Source organism: Pleurodeles waltl, chromosome 1_1 (genome assembly GCF_031143425.1).
Source record: "Pleurodeles waltl isolate 20211129_DDA chromosome 1_1, aPleWal1.hap1.20221129, whole genome shotgun sequence".
In the NCBI taxonomy this organism is placed as follows: domain Eukaryota; kingdom Metazoa; phylum Chordata; class Amphibia; order Caudata; family Salamandridae; genus Pleurodeles; species Pleurodeles waltl.
The window spans coordinates 443,376,030-443,396,205 of NC_090436.1; the positions used below are offsets into that span (position 1 = coordinate 443,376,030).

The window sequence follows — 20,176 nt, forward strand, 5'->3', positions numbered from 1 at the left end:
CAACCATCTTTAAAGTGACTCCAGCCTCACTCCGGAAGCGTGAGTCCCCCAACACTTTGCACCCGACGCCCTTGGCTCGTGTACAGAAGAACCAACACTGCAGAGAGGACCCCCAGGAGACTCCAACGACGTGGACACTCTGAGACGACCTCCCTGCACCCCCACAGTGACGCCCGCAAAGAGAATCCAGAGGCTCCCCCTGATCGCGACTGCCCGGTAACAAAGAACCCGACGCCTGGAAGAAGCTATGCATCCGCATCCCCAGCCCCCAGGCCAGAGAAAAACCAACTACTGGTGCAGGAGTGACCATCAGGTGGCCCTCATTGTTGCCTAGTCGTTGGCTGCCCTGAGAAGCCCCCCTGTGCCCTGCCTGCATCGCGAGAGCGACCCCCGGGTCTCTCCATTGATTTCAACCTAAAACCCGACACCTACTTCGCACACTACACCCAGCCGCTCCTGTGCCGCTGAGGGTGTATTTTGTGTGCCTGTTTGTGATCCACCCAGTGCTCTACAAACCCCCCCTGGTCTGTTCCCCAGGGACGCAGGTACTTACCTGCTAGCAGACTGAAACCGGAGCACCCCTAGTCTCCATAGGCACCTATGTTATTTGGGCCCTACTTTGACCTCTGCACCTGACCAGCCCTGTGTTGCTGGTGCTGGGTGTTTGGGGTTGACTTGAACCCCCAACGGTGAGCTGCCTATGCCCCGGAGACTGAATTTGTAAGTGCTTTACATTCCTGCTAAACTAACTTGTACTTACCTCCCCAGGAACTGTTGATTTTTGCAGTGTCCACTTTTAAAATAGCTTATTGCCATTTTTGCCAAAGCTGTGTACATTACTGTTTTGCTTCAAAGTTCCATATTTACCTATGCCAAGTACCCTACAAGTTATGTATTTACTTGAATTCTGAATCTTGTGGTTCTAAAATAAATTAATAAAATAATATTTTTCTATGTTAAAACGTATTGGCCTGGAGTTAAGTCTTTGAGTGTGTGTTCCCATTTATTGCCTGTGTGTGTACAACAAATGCTTAACACTACCCTCTGATAAGCCTATTGCTTGACCACACTACCACAAATAGAGCATTAGTATTATCTTGTTTTTGCCACTTTCAACTTCTATGGGGAACCCTTGGACTCTGTGCACACTATCTCTCAGTTTGAGATAGTATATACAGAGCGAACTTCCTACAATTATGGTCTAACAACCATGCAGTAATACAAGCACTAAGTCTGGGGACCGCATGACCATGCAGTAGTACCAGCACTACCTGGCGGTAGTACACTTACTGTGCCATCTTGTCATTTGCCAGTTGAGAGCAAACATAGCCAGTAAAACCAAACATATTTTGGTTGCTGATGCCGTTTCTCATTTTCAGTGGAAGAGATTCAGAGAGCTGGCTCTGTGAGCAGATCAGAACATGATACCCATTCCTGCATAGCTGTTGGGCCTGGTAGACCCCACCTAACTGCATTTGGGATAAATGCACTTGCCCCCAAGGCCCCATTAAAATATTGTAAGTGCTCCAAGGTTCCAAGGGGTAACCAAGGCACAGGGTCATGACGGCGTATCATACAGAGATGTTGAACGGTGCATCCACTGGGCCTTTATATGTGGGAAAAATGCTGTAACCTATTTTGCAAAGCTTGCCACAGGGATGGACCTGGCAGGCTCCTTTTACTTTTGGCCAGCCATGAAAGGGTGGAAGGAAAGGCAACCCAGGGTTAAGGATCAAAAGCAGCCCATTGATTTCAACAAACTTAGACTGCTGCTCCGTGAGCTACCCAGCATATATAGTTGGTAGCACAAGGTTGTGTTGTTCAGGGCAGCATTACCACTGGCGTTTTTTGGAGCCTACCAGGTTCACGAACTGGTGGCCTCGTCCAGGAGCGACCCAGGGATCTGGCGCAACTGCCATATGGTCATAAAGCTTCATCAGTCAAAGACAGACCAGGAACGGAGAGGTACATGCACGTGCCTAGACTACCTGGGGAAGGTGAATACCGCCCTGTGTGCCTAACACAGAAATACATGCAGCAGACACCCCCACCAAAGGGCTTCCGCTGTTTGTGCACGAGGACAGATCATGCCTCAGCTAGTTCCAATTCACAGCATATTTGAGATGGCGTTAAGCAGAGTTAACCTGGCCCCCAGGTAATTTGGGTCAGACTCCTTCCACATAGGTGCCACTACCACAGTTTTGGGTCAGACTCCTTCCACATAGGTGCCACTACCACAGCGGAGGCATGCAGACATGGGGAAGAGCACATAAAATCAATCAGTTGTTCGGAGACAGGGCCCTTTAAAGGCAACATCAGATCCACGTGCTCTTAGCTACGTTCCTTTCACAAAAGGGCTCCCTAGAAGCAGGCGGCGCGTCTGGATCATGATAGCCCAGCAAAGGGCGGCAGCGCGGAAGGACTACAGGGGGACAAAATGGATAAGGATTGTTAGGCATAGGGCTCATCAACCTCAAAAACCTTGGCAACTATGTGGCAGATAGGGTCTATTTGGCTAGGTTGGGGATGGACATCTTCTTGCTCAACATAGTGCGTTAGCTTGAGCAACTACGTTTTCCTTATGGAGGCAGCACACAGGACAGGAAGTACGGAGCTGCCGTGGGAACTACTAGCAATGTGGCAGAGGCAGCACACAGAAAACAGCTAAAAAATGCACGATAGCCCACGAAGCAGAGCCGTCCGAACAGTGTCCTTGGAATCTCTCATGGCAGGGGCACAGGGAACAGGCAAATGGACAGCAAAGGCTCAGCACCAGCTGGACGTAGCACTTGCAGCCCAGGCAAGGCCTGAAGCCGTAAACGCTCAACACCTACAAAGGGGCCTCCAACCATGGCTGTGCGTGAAGTGCTGTCAGGGCTAGGATCTACGGACTTAGGCTTGAACAAAGGGATCTGAGGGCTGAAAACTAAAATTTATGGCATTCACATGTTGAGATGTACATGATGTATGGAACATACAAATGACTGTTAACTTGTGATAAATATGATCCTTGATGTTATCTTGTTAATAAACTGTAGCCGTTTACCCACTAGCAGGTTGTGTCCTCCATATTAGTAATATGGAGAATGGTCAGACGGGAGGTGCTAGTAGGCGGCAGGAAAGGTCCAGGATGGTCACTTGCCCGCCTAGGAAGGTTAGAATGGAACGCAGTCATGCCGGTCACTAACTTTGCGATGCCTACTGCTTAACTGTCGGACGCCCAGGGGCATAGTGCATACTTCATAAAACGTGAAAAATAAATAAATAACACAAATCTTAAAGTGCACCTCTCCCGAGTTTCGTTTGACTTCCTTAGCACTAAAGCTCATAGAGGTTGCCTCCTTTAGTATTGCCATACATGTTATTTACTGGGGACAGGTGAATAATGTAAATATTTCTGTAATTATAGCGCACTTAGACCAGTTTTTACACAATAAATATTTAAATGAGCAGCGATGTAGATCTTGTGTTTCATGTAGAAAACAGTACTCTTGAGAGAAGAGTCAATCTTTTTTTGTTGTTGTTTTCTTCTTTAACACCTCCCTCATGTATAGCCAGTTGACCGTATAAAATCTGCCTCTAATTCACTTTGGCCAGCCAATTGTGCAGCCTCCGGAGCTTGAGCCTTGTGGACCTCTTCGGCATAAAGCCTGACTGGTCCAGATGAATCAATGGGGTTATAACAGTTATCAATCGCTTTGCCAGTATTGTTGCAAAAAAATGTGTCTCTGTGTTTAGGAGGAATATTGTGCGCTAAGAGCTGCACTCCGTGGGGGAGTTTTCCTGCTTTCGGTATCCTCACTATCGTTGCTCGTCTCAGCTCCCTGGGAACACAGCCCCTATCCTTTGCCTCATTGTACATGCGGAGAAGGTGCAGACTCATGATGACAGCGTTCTTTCTAAAGATTTCTATGGGAAGCCAATTGGGCCCGGCCGTTTTCCCAGTCTTCAGTGTCCCCTTTGCTTCTCTGATTTTTGATAATTCCTACTCCCTTTCCAGCAGATCTCACCCCTCTTGGGACAAGTGGGGGAGTTGTACTTCATTTAGGTAGTCCCTAATGTGGGCTGTGCCGGCCAGCTTTCATTGCCAATATAAATCCTCATAAAATCAAGTAAATTCGGTGGCTATTCCTTGGTCAGTGGTGTGAACTTCAGTGCCCGACCCCCTTATTTTGGCTACCCAACATGCCTCTCCCTCCTTACTGCTTAGCCATGCCAGAAGTTTGCCTGCTCTATCTCCTTCCTCGTATGGATGCTGCTGTGTAGCCTTTGTTAAGGCTTTCTCTTTCCTCTGTGCTAATGCCTGATATTCCTTACGTAGGATCATGATTGTACGGAGGATGGTGGGGTCTTCGTCTGTCAGCAACCTCTCCACCAGCTGTAGCAGCTGGAATTCCAGAGACTCCATATCCTGTCTCTGCCTTTTCTTTTTTTGCATGATTATGTTCTGGGCTCTGTCTTTAAGCACTGTTTTGTGCTTCCCAAACTGTGACTGTGGATGTCACTGAGGCTTTATTGTCCTTAAAATATAGCTTGGTGTCAGCCCTGAGTTCCCGCACCACCCTGTCATCTTTCAGTTCACATGCGCTCAATCTCCAGCAGTCCCTCTTCTGCCTTGGCCGGAGTCCTATCGCTAACCAAAGGGGGGAGTGGTCTGACAGCACTCCTGCTAGGTATTTTGCCTCTAGGATCTCCCCCACTTCACCTCCGGGTGCTAGTATATAATCAAGGCGAGCAAAAACTTGGTGTGCCCCTGAGAAGTATGAGTATTGTCTGGTGTCTGGGTGGCAATGCCACCAGAGGTCCGTCAGCCCCAGGGTCCCCGTCCATTCTGCCAATGGGGTATCTCTCAAGTTTGAGAGTGAGGGGCCCGACCGGTCCATGGCTGGGTAGATCATGTCATTAAAATCCCTCCTATGGGGTATAGGGTTGTCTTGGATTCTAGGAGGATCTCCGAGATTTATGCATATGTTTGGTGTTGGAGACGAGGCAGTGCATAGATAGTTGCTAGGGTTACCTCCCGTCTCCCCCACCTTCCCCCGACTGCTACCTATGTCCTATTGGTGTCTCTCCAGAGTTCTCTGTCACAAATGGGGTTGATTTCATTATCAATATTGCCACCCCTCTGGAGCTCAAGGTGAACCCGGTGTGTTTCTTGGAGCAATATGATGTTGGGTTTATTGCATTTTATGTAGGCCCTGTTTCGCCTTACTGCCTAGACAATTTACATTCCAGTACAACGCAGTATACCTATAGTCGTCTTCTAGTGTGACTGTAGCCATTGTAGTAGCTGTCTAACCTTTGGCTTTTTGCGCTATTATGAGCACCCCTTCTGGCCTTGTATCTGCACCATGATCTATTCAGTGACATACTTAGTTCAACCTGTAACTTGAAACATTCCCCATCCCCCCAACCTCCAGATACCGCGGTGAGTTTGACTAACCCAGGGGTTATAACCACTCCACAGCGAGATCATCCACAACCTCAGTGTCTGTGCAACTTACAGCATTGACCAACCAGTGGGGTGAAGTGCTCCACAACTTGGAACTCAGGAGTGAGAGTGATTCAGTGACACTGCATAACTGCCCATTCTGCAGTTCTGGAAAATATGAGAAGTTTTTACTTCCGTCTGTGCCCCTTAGTTTTTTGTGTTATGTCAGTAATTAACTATGTCTCAAGTTCATCAGCTATAGTGTGACCTAGCGTTGAAGTCTCTTTTTCCATTGGCGTCTCCTCTAGATGGTCTATAGCCACTGCCAAGGGGTGTCAGGAATCTGCTGCATCTTCCTGCTCAGTGCTGGGGTGCTCTCTGGATGATGGAAGTGATTTGGTAGAGGCTTTGCTTCTTTTTATGTTCGTTGAGTGTTCCTCCTCCGAGTCAGACGTGGATGAAGTGTGCCTCCACAGCGACTGGGGCGGGGACCTCTTCACCCCTCCTTTCTGTCTCACGGGTGGCTGACCCTAATTCATGGATGAATGCTATTCCGCCTCTGGGGCAAATATCCTCTGGGACTTTTGCTCTTTCACATCTTCGCTCCCTGGTGGGCTTTTTTCAGGGATGCTCTTCCAAACACTTCCAGGCCTCCTCAGGCGTTTGAAAGAAATAAGCCTTGCCTTGATGTAGGACTGTTAGTTTGGCCGGGAATAACAGCATATGTTGCAGTTGAAGAACCCTTAGTTTTGCTTTGACAGCATCAAATGTGCGTCTTTGGCGCTAGACTTCTTGTGTGTAATCAGAGAATATTTGGATTAAGGCATTTTCATGGTGGACTTCTCTCATTTTCCTTGCTTCTGAGAGGATCATTTCTCTATCTTGATAGTTTAAGAATCTCGCTGTGACTGGTCGGGGAGGGGCCCCTGGCAGAGGCTTGTTATTCAGTGCCCAATGAGCCCACTCTACCACAAAGCAAGATAAGAATTTGTCTTTGGGGAACGTTTGTGTAAGCCATCCCTCAGGTTCTGACCCTCCACCCCTTCGGGGAACCCTACAAAGTGCAGATTGTTCCTTCATGCCCAGTTTTCTGCATCTTCCATTCTCCACACCATGTCCTTGGAGACTGAGCGTATGTCTAACATCTCCTTCCTAAGCGTCTGTACTGTGTCCTCGAGCTCTGAAACTCAAGCCTCAGCAGCAGTAACGCTTTCCGCCATGTTCCATAAGTCCTGGCGTAGGAGGGTAACCTCATACCTTACCTCTCCCAGTCCACCCTCCAGGGCTGTTCGTGAGGCCTGTATTGCTTGTAGTTGCTTTGCGTTATTGGGCCCAGACTGTACTGGCAGCGACGTTGCTTCCTGAGCAGACGGGGTGACCACTCTGACGTATTTATCCAGTTTCCCTTGACGGCCTGGCCGCTGGTCCCTCTGTCTCGTCATCATGGCGTAGTAACTAGTGGTACACTCAGGGAGCTTTGAGCCTCCCGCATGTATGGGGCCTGGCCCTGTAGTTTTGTTTTCTTGCCCCTCTTCCTTTACGTGCAGTAGTTCTCTCTATAGGCAATAGTATGGCTACTTCTCTTTACATCCTGGCCATCACTCCTCAGCCCAGGGGTGTCAGACTAGCTATTGTCCCTTAGGCACTCTCCAGGTGCCCCTCGCCCTCTCCACTCGGGCGCAGGCATGCCGGGGTACTGTGCTTCTGGCCCTTCAATTGAGTGGCTATCTGCAATGTCTTGCCAATATGGGTCGTTTGCTTCGCTTATTTGTCTTGGGCCTTCCGGGTGTTGCGGGCTTTGGTCTCCCCTGGTCTGATAACGCTGCCGCTCATCTGCATGAGAAGTCCTGCTCCATTTCAGGCCTTCCCTCTGGCCTCTTCCGCCCTTTCTACCTCCTGTGCCTGGGTATTTGGGGGGCACTCCGTGTGCAGATGGTTGTGGCTCAACTCCAGGGACCCAGAGCTCCCTCATTACAAGGCCGCCGTATCCGGTCGTCCCGGTGGGGGCACCCAGAGGTCCCCCGCCGTCTCACCTCAGACTGCGCAAGGCTGTCTGCCTCGGAGGCCCGGGAAGAGCGCAGACCACCCTGCAGCGATCTGGGCAGTGAGAAACTCCATGTTCCAGGATAGTGGCTGCCCCCTCGATGTCCTCACTTTCCGTCGGTCCCCCAGGCTCACTCTTAGCACCCCATGGGTTCCTCGTCCTCTCTCGGTCGAGAAGGGCGACCGCTCGACGACCACCAGTCTTCTCCTGTGCCACCGGCCCGCAAGTGCTCCCGCGATGCAAGCCCCGCTTCCTCCACTTTTTGTTAGGATCACCGGTGATCCCCACTCGGCCGCAGCAGGGGAACGGTCTAGGGGGTTTCACAGGCTCACCCTGCTCTGCCGCTCCTTCTCTCCTCTGGGTATGTGATCCGTTTTACCCGCTGCAGCCTCCAGCGCAGCCTTCACTGTGCCGCTGACACCCACTTCACTTGGCCGCAGCAGGGAACAGGCTAACAGGGGACAGCCCAGGGAGTCCTCCCCCCCGCCCGAGAATAGACAATCTTGAAACCCTAAATTCAGGTGGCTACTAATTTTGTAAGGGAATTTGATATAGCGCTGTTTTCAGCTTCAAAAATGTGTTAGTACTTTACATTTTTTTCACAGCAAACCTATTTCATATGTGAAATGCTCTTCATGGAGCTATGTAGAGTTGGATAACAGAAACACGGATGTGGTGGAAAGAGGTGTGTGAGAACATGTACTTGAGAGACTGCTAGGCAGCACATTCTATATTGTTGATGTCAACCTTTTGCAGTGCAATACCTATTGTGGATATACTCTGAAATATGTTTTCATTATTCCCATAGGGTACTGAGTTATGGATAAATGCAATGTAGAGTTGAGTACTTGTACCTTGCTTAACATCAACATAAGTATTTTTCTAATCTTTTGTGTAGGCCAGTTGTGCAAGAAGATGGGAGAGAAATACTGATAAAGAACGGCAGGCATCCTGTGATTGACATGCTACTGGGAGAGCAGAAGCAGTATGTTCCTAACAGCACCAATCTAATGGTAAGGAACATGCTGTACAACTTTTTATCAAATCCATGCTCTTACTCCACACACATTGGTAAGCCATCCTGTGTCTGATGCCTTCTCACGAAGGTGACAAACCTTTCCAAAACGCAGACTGTAGGTTTTGCGTTGATATCCATTTTCATACACTGCTGTGTGAATTTGAGTGCTACTTTGGAGAGCGTTTTTTATTGGTTCTGTATGGTTAGATCGCTGGATCTAACCACACATGCCACTTTAAACTTCCAACATATCACCCATTGTAAGCAAGGGAAGTATTGATTTATTATCCATTACTCTATAACGATCTGTTGGTATTCAGAATTATGGAGTTTACTTAAGTGAAAATAATACTCCAACATTAATATTAGGGTACTATTTAACAGGGAGTGCATGAACTGCAAGAAATGTGGAATTTATTAGGAGATACCCGTAAGACAACCTAATATGCTCAGTTCTTAAAAAAAATGGAGTCAGTATTGTGTATTCAGTGTTATTTGTAGGTCTATATTCCAGACTTAAGTATTGTGACATACAGCTTGTTGAATATACTGTGTGACAGTTTTCTTTCTTGAAGCGTTTCTGGATTGTGCATTAGCAATACTTCAGAATCTTATATTGTGCCATTAGGAGTTTGGCTTCTTTTAGCACGTAATGCTTCTTTTGCATCACATAATCTATTCTTTCTCTCAGACATCATTTTATATTTTCTCCCTTCTTTCCCAAAGTATATGTCAGTCATTGTCATGCATTGCTCCCATTAACATATAATTCAAATTGGACATTAGAAGCCTGCCCTTTCACCAATTCACTAATTTGAACGCATGATGCAGGTACTGTCTTTGCTTCTATGATTCATGAACACTAAGTTGAGAAAGTTGTGTGAACTACATTTTCGACTTCAGTCATCCACACTCCACTCTTTGCACACTGCCGCAAAAACAGCCAGAAAGTCTCTGTAAAGCTCATAGAAGGGAACTCAAACTGTAGTGAGACCATTATGCAGTTTTAGAATTAATTCATTTTCAAGGGCACATCACCTGAAAATGCAGCTTAATGGGCACAAAATATTTACCACTCAATTCCTACTGAGATGGACTGATCATGGCAACCTCAATAAGAATACCACTTTTAATGGAGCTACCTGCTACAAGGAAGTATCTCTATCGTTACAACCCAGTAATCTAAGAATGTGAGAAAAGACAAGCGGAGAGACACCGCCACACTTGAGCTATAAACACACACGAAGAACCAAGCTACACCATTTCACTACACCTCTTCCCCAAGAGAGGACCCATGATTTTGAACCTTTCCAACATAGTTTTCACCATTCAACCCAAAAGCACCCCACTTTAAAAAAAAAAAAAAAAAACCTTCGCTCTCTGCAGAAATTCACCTGACATCAAGGTGCAGCTTTTCCAGAACGGACGTAGCTGAATCCTTCTGAGTGAAGGCATCTATTTTGCCCTGCTACACTCGCAAGCTGAATGGAAAGCCCACCAAAGTTGTAAGCTTCACCGAGTCATACCTTTTTTGACATCCATTAAGGCCACCTTCCATGCCAAGGTGCTGGCACTCATACTAGGTGAGAACAATAGCCTTGCTTCTCCCGCTATATCACCTTCTGTGTGGCTGTTCATACTGCCAGGTGCCTCCAGTCATGTGACTGCCCCACCTCCAGTTCCTACCTCCCCCCGATCTCCAGTTCTTCCCACCACTCCAGCGCCATTTTTGTTTCATGCGGGCGGTCTATAGACCTCCTGGATCCCTGCGGAATTGCAACCCCCCTGCTCATCCTGCTCACGGGGCACTCCCAGTATCCAATCATGCATGTAATTTGGGGCGGGATAATCATATTATGTAATGTCTTTTTTTGAAGAAGTTGATGAAAACCGACAGTTGATTGTAATGATTGCGGCAGCTGCTGAGTTCAGTGTGCTGCTGCTCCTTCTTGGTCCTATAAAGCAGGCCTGCAAAACTGGTCTCTGTAAAGACGAGTATACTGGCTGAGTTACTTAAAGGAGCTGAGGTAACATGAAGACACCCCCCTCTTCCCCCAATAGACGTGAAGAATATGGTGCACAGACAGCAGAGCATAGTGTGTGTGTTCTGGCAGAGGTAGACGTTTGTGTTTTTCACCCTTCATCTGGTTCACAGTGTGTGGTCGGCTGGTGCATAGCTCCACTCACTGAAGCAACACAGCCACCTGCTCTGTGCTGTAAAGGAACACAGCCACCTGCTATGTGCTGCCCTGAAGCAATGCCAACTTAAATAACCATATATGTTTACAATAAACTGTTACAAGGGAATAGTAATAGTGTAACATTCTTTTGACGGGTGTGACCTAAAGTGTGTGTGTATGTATATATATATATATATATCTGATAGAGACTTCTAGCTGCAGATTCCTTACCTTAGAATTCCCTGGCTTCAGCTTCGAATCCGAAATGTTTCTGCTGAGCAGTACCCTGCGTGCACCGTCGGGTGGCGTTGTTCGGATCCGCGCACGTTGTCCGGCTCCGCGTGGCATTATCAGGTTCGTTGGAGAAGTCTGTGACGTCACGGTCTTCTATATAAGCACCACCCTGGCACGCGTACGTCAGTTTTGTTCCTTCTGCGCCGGTTAAGCGCAGATCCGGAAAGAGCTACCCTTTTTCTTCGACGTTTGTCAAGGCTTTTTTCTTGATTGCTTGAGATGTCTTCGAGAAAGACAGGATTCAAGCCGTGTGGTGCATGACATCGCACCATGTCGGTCACTTATCCGCACGGAGTGTGTCTCTGGTCTCTTGAAAAGGATCAGTAGTCAACATCGTGTTCCGACTGTCGGGCCATTGCTCCAAAGGCCTTGAGGGAGAGATCCCTCAAACTTCTGGCGTCCCGACAGCCGTCTTCGGTCGGTGCGACTCCGAGGAGGTCACTGTCCCACAGTAGGAGGAGGTCGTAGCACCGCTCCCAGTGCTCCAAGTCCTCTTCCTCGCATTCGAGGTCATCGGGCACTCAGGTAAGAGGCACAAAAAGAAGAAGAAGTCCAAGTGGACTTTGACTTTGCCATGCCCGTCGGCCAACGAGGCGTCTAGAGAACGTCGATGTTCCGAGTGCTGTTCAGCGGAGCCGTCGCTAGGGCCGACTCCGCGTCTTCCCTCTTTTTTGGGGACCGGAGCGACCCCCGCTCAAATTAAAGAATTTTACGAGGCCATGCGCCTTGTTTTTGAGTGTGCTGTACCCTCGGGTAGGTCTTCGGGCCCCACTGGGTCAGCAGGGGCCCCATCGGATTTGATGTTGGCGGCTTTGGCCTCAGCTCTTTTGGGGACCCCAGGATCCGAGAGCGAATCCGGACCGACACTGGTCCCACACAGTCGACCTCCTCCAGTGCCAGGTTCGACGTCTACGCTTCCTCCACCACCGGCGCCCACTGGTGATAGCCCCATTCTCATTCAGGATGATCCGGAGCTTCGACGGCGCCGATTAGGACCAGGTCATTGCCTGCGCCTTATTTTGGACAGAAAAGCACAGGAGAGGAGTGGGCGGGGTCTGAGGACCCTTTAGAGTGTGAACTGGAGCAAGAACAGGACCGGTATGAGGATCTAGGAGAAGCCAGGGGACTGGATACTTCTCTATATACTGGCATGCTCTCTCCCAATGTGGCTACGGAGGAGGGGGCTTCTTATGCCATGGTGGTGCGTAGGGGAGCTAAGGTCTTGGACATAGACTTGCCCACAGTGCCAGTCAGGACAAATCTCCTGACAGAGGTGCTTCAGCCAGGGGTGACTACATTGGAGCCGATGTTGCCCTTCAATGAAGCCTTTACGGACGTCCTTCTAGGAACATGGTCCAAACCCAGCCCAGAGGCTCCTGTGAATAGGACAGTCGGCCGCCGCCATAGACCTGCTCCAAATGACCCTAGTTTCCTCACCCAACACCCCACCCCGGAGAGCTTGGTGGTCCAAGCCTCCACTTCCTGTGGTGCTTTCCCTTCCACTCCTCCGGATAGGGAATCCAAGAGGCTGGATCAACTTGGAAATAAGTTGTTTTCTTCCTCCAGCCTGGCATTGAGGTCAGTAAACCCCTCTTGCCTATTGGGCTGTTTTTCCCATACTTTATGGGATACGGTGGCACAGGTGCTGCCCCAGGTCCCGGAGGGCATACTGGACACTCTCACCCAGGCTGTCAAGGATGGGAGAGATGCAGCCAAGTTTACTATCAGGTGTGGATTGGATATGACTGACTCGCTGGGTAGAGCGATTGCGTCAACAGCGGCCCTGCATCGCCACACCTGGCTTCGTTCTGCTGGCTTTTCAGGGGATGTCCAGTCGAGTTTGATGGACATGCCTTTTGATGGCTCTCACCTTTCTGGTGAGAAGGCAGACTCTGCGCTTGAGAGGTTCAATGATTCTCGAGCTATGGCCAGATCCTTGGGCTTCTCAGCGCCAGCTCACCCAGCAGTCTGTCTTACGCCCCTTTCGAGGCTTCGGAAAGGGTTCGGTACCACGCCAGCCGCAACTTAGCCACTGTCCTCTGGCTTAACAACATCCCGTGCGAGGACGTGGTCGTGGTACCGTCAGACCCAGAGGGTCCGGCCGGAGGTCAGCCGCCACACAACCTCCTCCCCTGCACCCAAGCCCTCCTAGTGTGGTTCTGAAAGACCATGTCCGTCCAGTTGGAGGGAGGATGGGTCTTGCAGATCCTACAGAAGGGCTATTCCCTCCCCTTCCAGTCTTTCCCTCCTTCCCTCCCTCTGATAAAAGAGCAACTGATGGAGGATCATTTGGTTTAGCTCCACGACGAAGTAGCAGCTCTCTTGGCCAGGGGAGCTATAGAAAGGGTCCTGATGTCAGAAGTAGGCAGTGGCTGTTATTCCCGCTACTTTCTGATTCCCAAAAAGAACAAGGGCCTTTGCCCTTTCCTGGATTTAAGGGACGTCAATCTCTTCCTCAAGAAGGAGAAATTCAAGATGCTCACTCTTGCTCAGGTCTTGTCTGCCCTAGACCAAGGAGACTGGATGGTAGCGTTGGACTTGCAGGATGCATATTTTCATATCCCCATCCTGCCCGCCCACAGGGGTTACTTGCATTTCAAGGTGGGCCACGGGCATTTTCAGTTTACCGTGCTCCCTTTCAGTCTCTCCAGTGCCCCTCAGGTGTCACGAAAGTGATGGCAGTGGTGGCAGCTCATCTGCGCAGGTTAGGATTTCAGTCTTCCCCTACCTAGACGATTGGCTGTTTAAGGCTCTGAGGCCCCAGGCTCTCATCACCCACCTCCAGATGACGGCGAACCTCCTGCATTCGCTGGGGTTCACTATAAATGTGCCAAAGTCACACCTGACTAGCTCTCAGAAGCTCACTTTCATCTGAGCTGTTTTGGACACAGTGCAGTATCGGGCCTATCCTCCAGAGCAGCGAGTCCAGGATATTCAGGTTATGATACTGCGATTGGGTCAAAGGCAGACTCCTCTCCCTTCCCCAACCAGATCTCACAATAGTGACGGATGCATCACTTCTGGGATGGGGCAGCCATCTGGGAGAGGTGGAGATCAGAGGTCTCCGGTCTCTGGCAAAATTCGGGCTCCATATCAACTTGTTGGAGCTTCAGGCGATCCGACTAGCATTAAAAGCATTTCTTCCTGTTGTGAAAGGGAAGGTAGTGCAGGTGTTCACGGACAACACTACTGTGATGTGGTACTGCAACAAGCAGGGCGGTGTGGGGTCATGGACCCTTTGTCAAGAGGAACTGTGTCTCTGGACATGGCTGGAACAGCAGGGCATAACCCTGGTGGTTCAACACCTGGCAGGTTCTCTGAACACCAGGGCGGACGAACTCAGCCGGCGATGCTTAGCGGATCACAAATGGTATCTCCATCCGGAGGTGGCACAAGGACTCTTTCAGCAGTGGGGAGAGTCTTGGTTAGATCTGTTTGCCACCGCAGAGAACGCGCAATGTCGGCAGTTTTGCGTGTTGATGTTTCCAAGGGGGCCATCGCTAGGCGACTCTTTTTGTCGCGAGTGGAGTTCAGGCCTCGTGTACGCCTTCCCTCCCATACCGCTTCCGCCCAGAGTTCTCAAGAAAATCCAGAACGACCGGGCCCAAGTAATCCTAGTGGCACCAGATTGGGCACAAAGAGTCTGGTATCCAGAGCTTCTCAAAATGAGCAACAGTCCTCCAAGCAGTTTTCCTCTTTGGGAGGATCTTTTGTCGCAGCAGCAGGGGAAGGGTCTCCACCCGAACCTGTTATCTTAGGCGCTTCATGTGTGGAGGCTCAGCAGTGACAGTTGATGGTTTATGACCTCCCTCCCGAAGTCTGTGATGTCATTCTGGCAGCCAGGCGTTCCTCTACTAAGTCGATTTATGCCTGCCGGTGGAACCGTTTTGTATCATATTGTACAGAGAGGTCTATTGAGCCTCTTTCTTCTTCTCCTCTGTCTAATGTCCTTTTGTTTATTCTATCACTCGCCCAACAGGGTTCCTCCTTAGGGTCTCTTAAGGGCTATCTTTCTGCCTTATCGGCTTTTCTTCACTTGCCCATAAACCATCTTTGTTTAAGTCTCCCATTGTACTGAGATTCTCAAAAGGGTTTGTACATATGTTTCCACCTATGCCTTTTGTTATGCCCCAGTGGGACCTTAATCTAGTACTCACTTTTCTAATGTGTTCTCCTTCTGAGTCTTTACATAACTGTTCTCTGTGGCTGCTCACTATCAAAACAGCTTTCTTAGTGGCGATCACATCTGCCAGGAGAGTGAGTGAGATGCAGGCTTTATCATCGAAACCGCCGTATCTCACGATATATCCTGATAAAGTAGTCCGTGACCCCTTTCCATCTGGGTCAAAATATCACCCTGCCCACCTTCTTTGCTCCACCGCATCCCTCTAAAGAAGAGGAGCGTCTCCATCGGCTGGAAGAGCGTTATCGTTCTACCTTGACCGCACAAAAGAGTTCCGGGTGGACAACCAACTTTTTTTGGTGCAAAGAAGGGTCAGGCAGTACAGAAATAAACCATTTTGCGCTGGGTCGTTCTCTGTATAAAAAATTGCTTCGCTTGGGCTAAGAAGCAGCCTCCAGAGGGCTTGAGAGCTCACTCTACCAGAGGGAAAGCTGCTACCACTGCGTTGGTACGAGGCGTGCCGGTTCTTGATATTTGGCAAGCGGCAACATGGGCTTCCTTGCACACGTTTGTAAGACACTACTGCCTGGATAGTCAGGTGAGAAGAGAGGGGCATTTTGCCCGCTCGGTCCTACAGGACTTCTTGTTGTGAAGTATATTCTCGCAACCCACCACCAGGAGTTATAGCTTGGGGATCTATTCTAAGGTAAGGAATCTGCAGCTAGAGGTCTCTATCAGATGAACAAGTTACTTTCCTTCGGTAACGAATTATCTGGTAGAGACTCTATCTAGCTGCAGATTCCTTACACCCACCCAGGCCTCCCCGCTCTGCGGATATATACATTATGTGTTTCATGATTTTCCTCTTTCTCAAGGGCATGTTCTTGTACTGAAGCAATCAAGAAAGAAAAGTCAATAATTGTTGGTTCTTCCATGACTCTGCGCTTCTGGCTGGGAAGTTGTAGAAAAGAACTGACATACGTGCGCCGGGGTGGTGCCTATATAGAAGACCGTGACGTCACCGTCGGCTCCAACGACGGTGACGCCGCCACGCGGAGCTGGACGGCGCATGCCAATCCGAACAACGCTACCCGATTGCGCTCGCAGGGTACTTGCTCAGCAGAAAAATTCCGGATTCGAAGCTGACAACAGGAATTTCTAAGGTAAGGAATCTGCAGTTAGATATAGTCTTTACCAGATAATTCGTTACCGAAGGTAAGTAACTTGTTCACACACACAAACACACACACACATTTTCAATGAAATGTTACATTTTGAACTAAAAAAAAAAACAAATATTTACAATTTATAGTTACCAGCACTAAGTAAAACTTGCCTAGAATGTACACTATTGTTAGTAGATTCTTGTCAATACTCTGGGGTGTATTTCTCATGAGAGTTTCACTGTTTGCAAATAGTATGTATAGAATTAGCTCTCTCCATACAGTAAACACTGTTTACATTACTCAGTTTTCTACTGATATCAACTTTATTTCTTAGTGTAGGTTTGGTGTGTGTCAGGAGTGTGAAACAGATAAAAGCTGTCTGTTGTATGGCATTTGTTTCGAAATTGGCATTCACTATTTTGGCTTTCTCTGAACAGTTGAATACAGATTGAACAGCTTATTTAATGAGGATTCCCATATATTGATGGTTGATTGTTAATATGAACTTTGCTACGTGTAAAACCATAGCAGTTTATACAACAATACGTAGGAAAACAAAGCTTGGATGATGTCATAAGTGATGTTATCAGTGATGTCATTAGAGATATCATCAGTGATGTCATAAATGAAGTCATAGAACATGTCATGAGAGATTCCATATGTGAGGCCATAAGCAGTGCATGGCGGGGGAGAAAATTATAGTTGGTGGTGATAACTATAACTATGTTTTTTTTTTAGTTCAAAACGTTAACATTGTCACTTAAAACTTAATCACTTAGAAATTCACCTAACTATAATGCTACTAAAATCTTTGTTTTTTTGTTTTTTTATAAACACATTTTTATTGTTTTATTGACAGAGCAGTAAGTCACAATTACAGTCCAAGGAGACTCCAGCCCACCCACCCCATGGTCCATGTATTTGCAGTGTATCTGGGACACTTCATACAGTAAAATAGGTAGCACCAAATGAATAGTACATTTACATCCACAGTTACGGCAGTTCAGCATCCAGTCTTGTAACATCAAACCATTTGTTCCAAATCTTTGCATGTTTTTTGGGACAACCCCGTGCCTCAAACACTGGTTTTTCCATCTGGGCACACCAAACCATATGGAAGAAAACAGCTGGTGTGTGGGAGAAGCAGCTACATGCTGGACTGGCCAGAAGGCCAGCCCCATGTAGTCTGACAAGAGTAAGGTAAGTGCAATGTAAATAGTATACCTGCACCAAGCGTAGTCTAGCGGCGATTGTGAGACTCTAGGTGCCATCAACGAGTCCTGCCAGTCGTCATCCTCCAAAGGTCCAATCCAAGTTTCCCAACGGGTCCCAAAGGAGTGTAGAGTCTCGGTAGCGTTTATGATCAGGGAGCCGTATATCTGCAATACCCCTCCTTTACTGAGGGCCCCCATCATCACTTTAGCCACCATGGGACTAAACTCCAAGACGGAAATGGCAAGGGGGATGTGAACCCTCCGTGCATGACTCAGTTGCAAGAATTAGGGAAATTGTGTTTTGGATTGCACAGATGTCTGAGTTCCTGGAAAGATGCCATGTGTGCGCCTGTCCACACATTGCCTACAAGTGTGATGCCTATGGCATCCCACTGGGTGAATCCCTCCAATGCTGCCACCTCCCACAACCACGTACCATGCTACAGTGGGGTATGATGAGTGATTTTCACCATCATCCTGTGTGTCTCTATGAGGCTCTCCACCCACAAAACACCACCCTAGTCACCTCTGGGTCTGCCGTAGACAGGGCACCACCATATATCAGCTCCATAATAGGAGGGAAGCCCAATGAGGTAAGTTCCTGCCAGTAAGTTGGGTCTGACCATCCTCCAGTGAGCCAATCATTGATAACCAAGACCTGGGACACTAAGTAGTATACATATAAGTTGGTCATTCCCAGTCCCCAGTCATACGGTGCACGTTGGCAGATGCACAGGGCCAGGCAAGGTCTGTTGTTGTGCCGAAGGAAGGCAATGGCCAAGGAGTCCATTTCTCTAAACCAGTCGCAAGAGATACGATGGGAACATTTTGAAAAAGATATAAAAAACGAGGTAATGTCATAATTTTAAATAATGCAATTCTTCCCAAGACATTCAGGGGTAATGATTACCACTTTTTGAGATCTTGCGGGGAATGGAAGTAATGTTGAGGGACCAGATTAGGTTTGGGTTGAGAGCCACGTGAATACCTAGATACCGAAAACTGAGATGACGGATTGGGATATTTGTTTGCCAGTCCACACTGTCTGGCGAACATGTCTGGGGCACCAGAAGTGACTTAGCCAGGTTGACAGTCAAGCTAGAGTCCTTCGCGAATAGTCGTAGGAGTTAGACAGTGAGGGCAACTGTCTAGCGGGTCCAAGAGGTATTATATTAACACATCATTGACGTAAAGTGTGATGCAGTCCTCATGGACCATGCTCCAATCCCATCCTCTAACCTGGGCGTTGCACCGTATGAGCGGCACGAGGGGCTCTATGGCCAGCGTGAACAGGTGGGGGGACAGAGGGCTACCCTGTTGGGTGCCTCAGCGGATGGGAAATGCCTCAGAGACCACCTTGTCAACCTGTACGCAAGCTGTCAGGTTGGTATATAACAGTTGTATCAAGTGCCTGAAGCGGGCCCAAAGCCTGCCCTCTCCAGAACCCAGAGTAAGTATTCCAAGTCCACTGTATCAAAAGCCTTCTCAAAGTCTATCAGGAGTAAGGCCAGTAGAGCTGGAGGTGAATGACGCTGGGTGAGTACCACATGTAGGTGCAGCAGGTAGTGTCTTGTACTATGGGTATGCATAAAGCTTCATTGGTCCAGGTCGATTAATGACCCCAAGTCTTGTCAGAGGCGTTTAGCCAGTATGGTTGTGTAAATCTTAATCTCCCAGTTGATGAGGGCGATAAGCCAATAATCGGTACAGGAGACAGATGGAGGTTGTGTCTTTGGTATGAACACTATGGTGGCATGATCAAGGTCCTGAGGAAAGAAGCCCATTGTCGCTGCCTCTTCGTGCAAGTTCAGCAGGTGAGGGGCAATACATTTTATTTAGTATAAAATTCTGTGGGGTAACTGTCCGGGCTGGGTATCATGCCCAGTACCATTGCTGAGATTGCCTCTCCAATCTCCATCAACGTAATGGGCAGGTCCAGCACCCGTCGGTCCGTGATCATTAGGTGAGGCAGGGTATCTCTTCTAGAAGGAGAGCAGCCCTTTCAGAATCAGGCCGAGGAGCTACTGTGTAAAGTGTGGCATAGTATTCAGCAAACAGAGGCAATACCTAGGGAGGAGAAGTGCATTCCAGAAAGGGTCTGTAAGCTCGGTTACGAGATAAGAGGGAAAGCAGAACAATGGTGTGTGTTTGAGTAAATACATAGGCCCCGCTGCGAGCCAAACGGCATTAGGCCTGTGTGAAAACCTGAAAAGAAACTGAGTTAAAAAACAAACAAACAAAATGTTTCCCTTTTAGCAATGTGGTATATAACTCATTCCCCCTCTCAAATGCTCCACCCCCCAATACTTCTGCCCGAGGAGCATCTGTTGAACTATGACAATATCCCCAACTAAGGACCAAAGTGGACTAAACAGGTGTGGAGTGGTGGACCCCTCCAGTTTGTTGTAGGAATACATTAACATCGGTGCCTGCTACCACATGCATGGTATGTTGTCAAAATGCTTATCACGCCAAAGTAGGGTGTACTTCCAGAAGCTCAGTAGGGGTCCTAAAGGGATGAGGGTTTCTGACTTAGTCACTGGTTTTCCTGAGCTGCTATTTGTTTCCCCACCAGGTTCTGGAGAACAATCTCATCGCTGTGACAAAGGCAGGTGAGAAGCCAGAACTCGGCGACCGCAAGGCAGGCCGTATCTTACCCCTCCTTCAAGGGGATCTAGTTCAGGTTCACTTCTGGCATCCATTGAC

General features: G+C 48.5%; 1 protein-coding gene across 3 annotated transcripts in view; it reads left to right on the forward strand.

Moving 5' to 3' along the window:
• MSH3 (mutS homolog 3) overlaps window positions 1-20,176 on the forward strand; it is a 1,766,808-nt gene that overhangs the window by 1,281,690 nt on the left and 464,942 nt on the right. For all 3 annotated transcript variants that reach the window (XM_069224514.1, XM_069224522.1, XM_069224532.1), the window contains one exon: window positions 8,374-8,488. In XM_069224514.1, coding sequence (XP_069080615.1) covers window positions 8,374-8,488 — 115 coding nt within the window. The remainder of the gene's footprint in view (window positions 1-8,373; window positions 8,489-20,176) is intronic.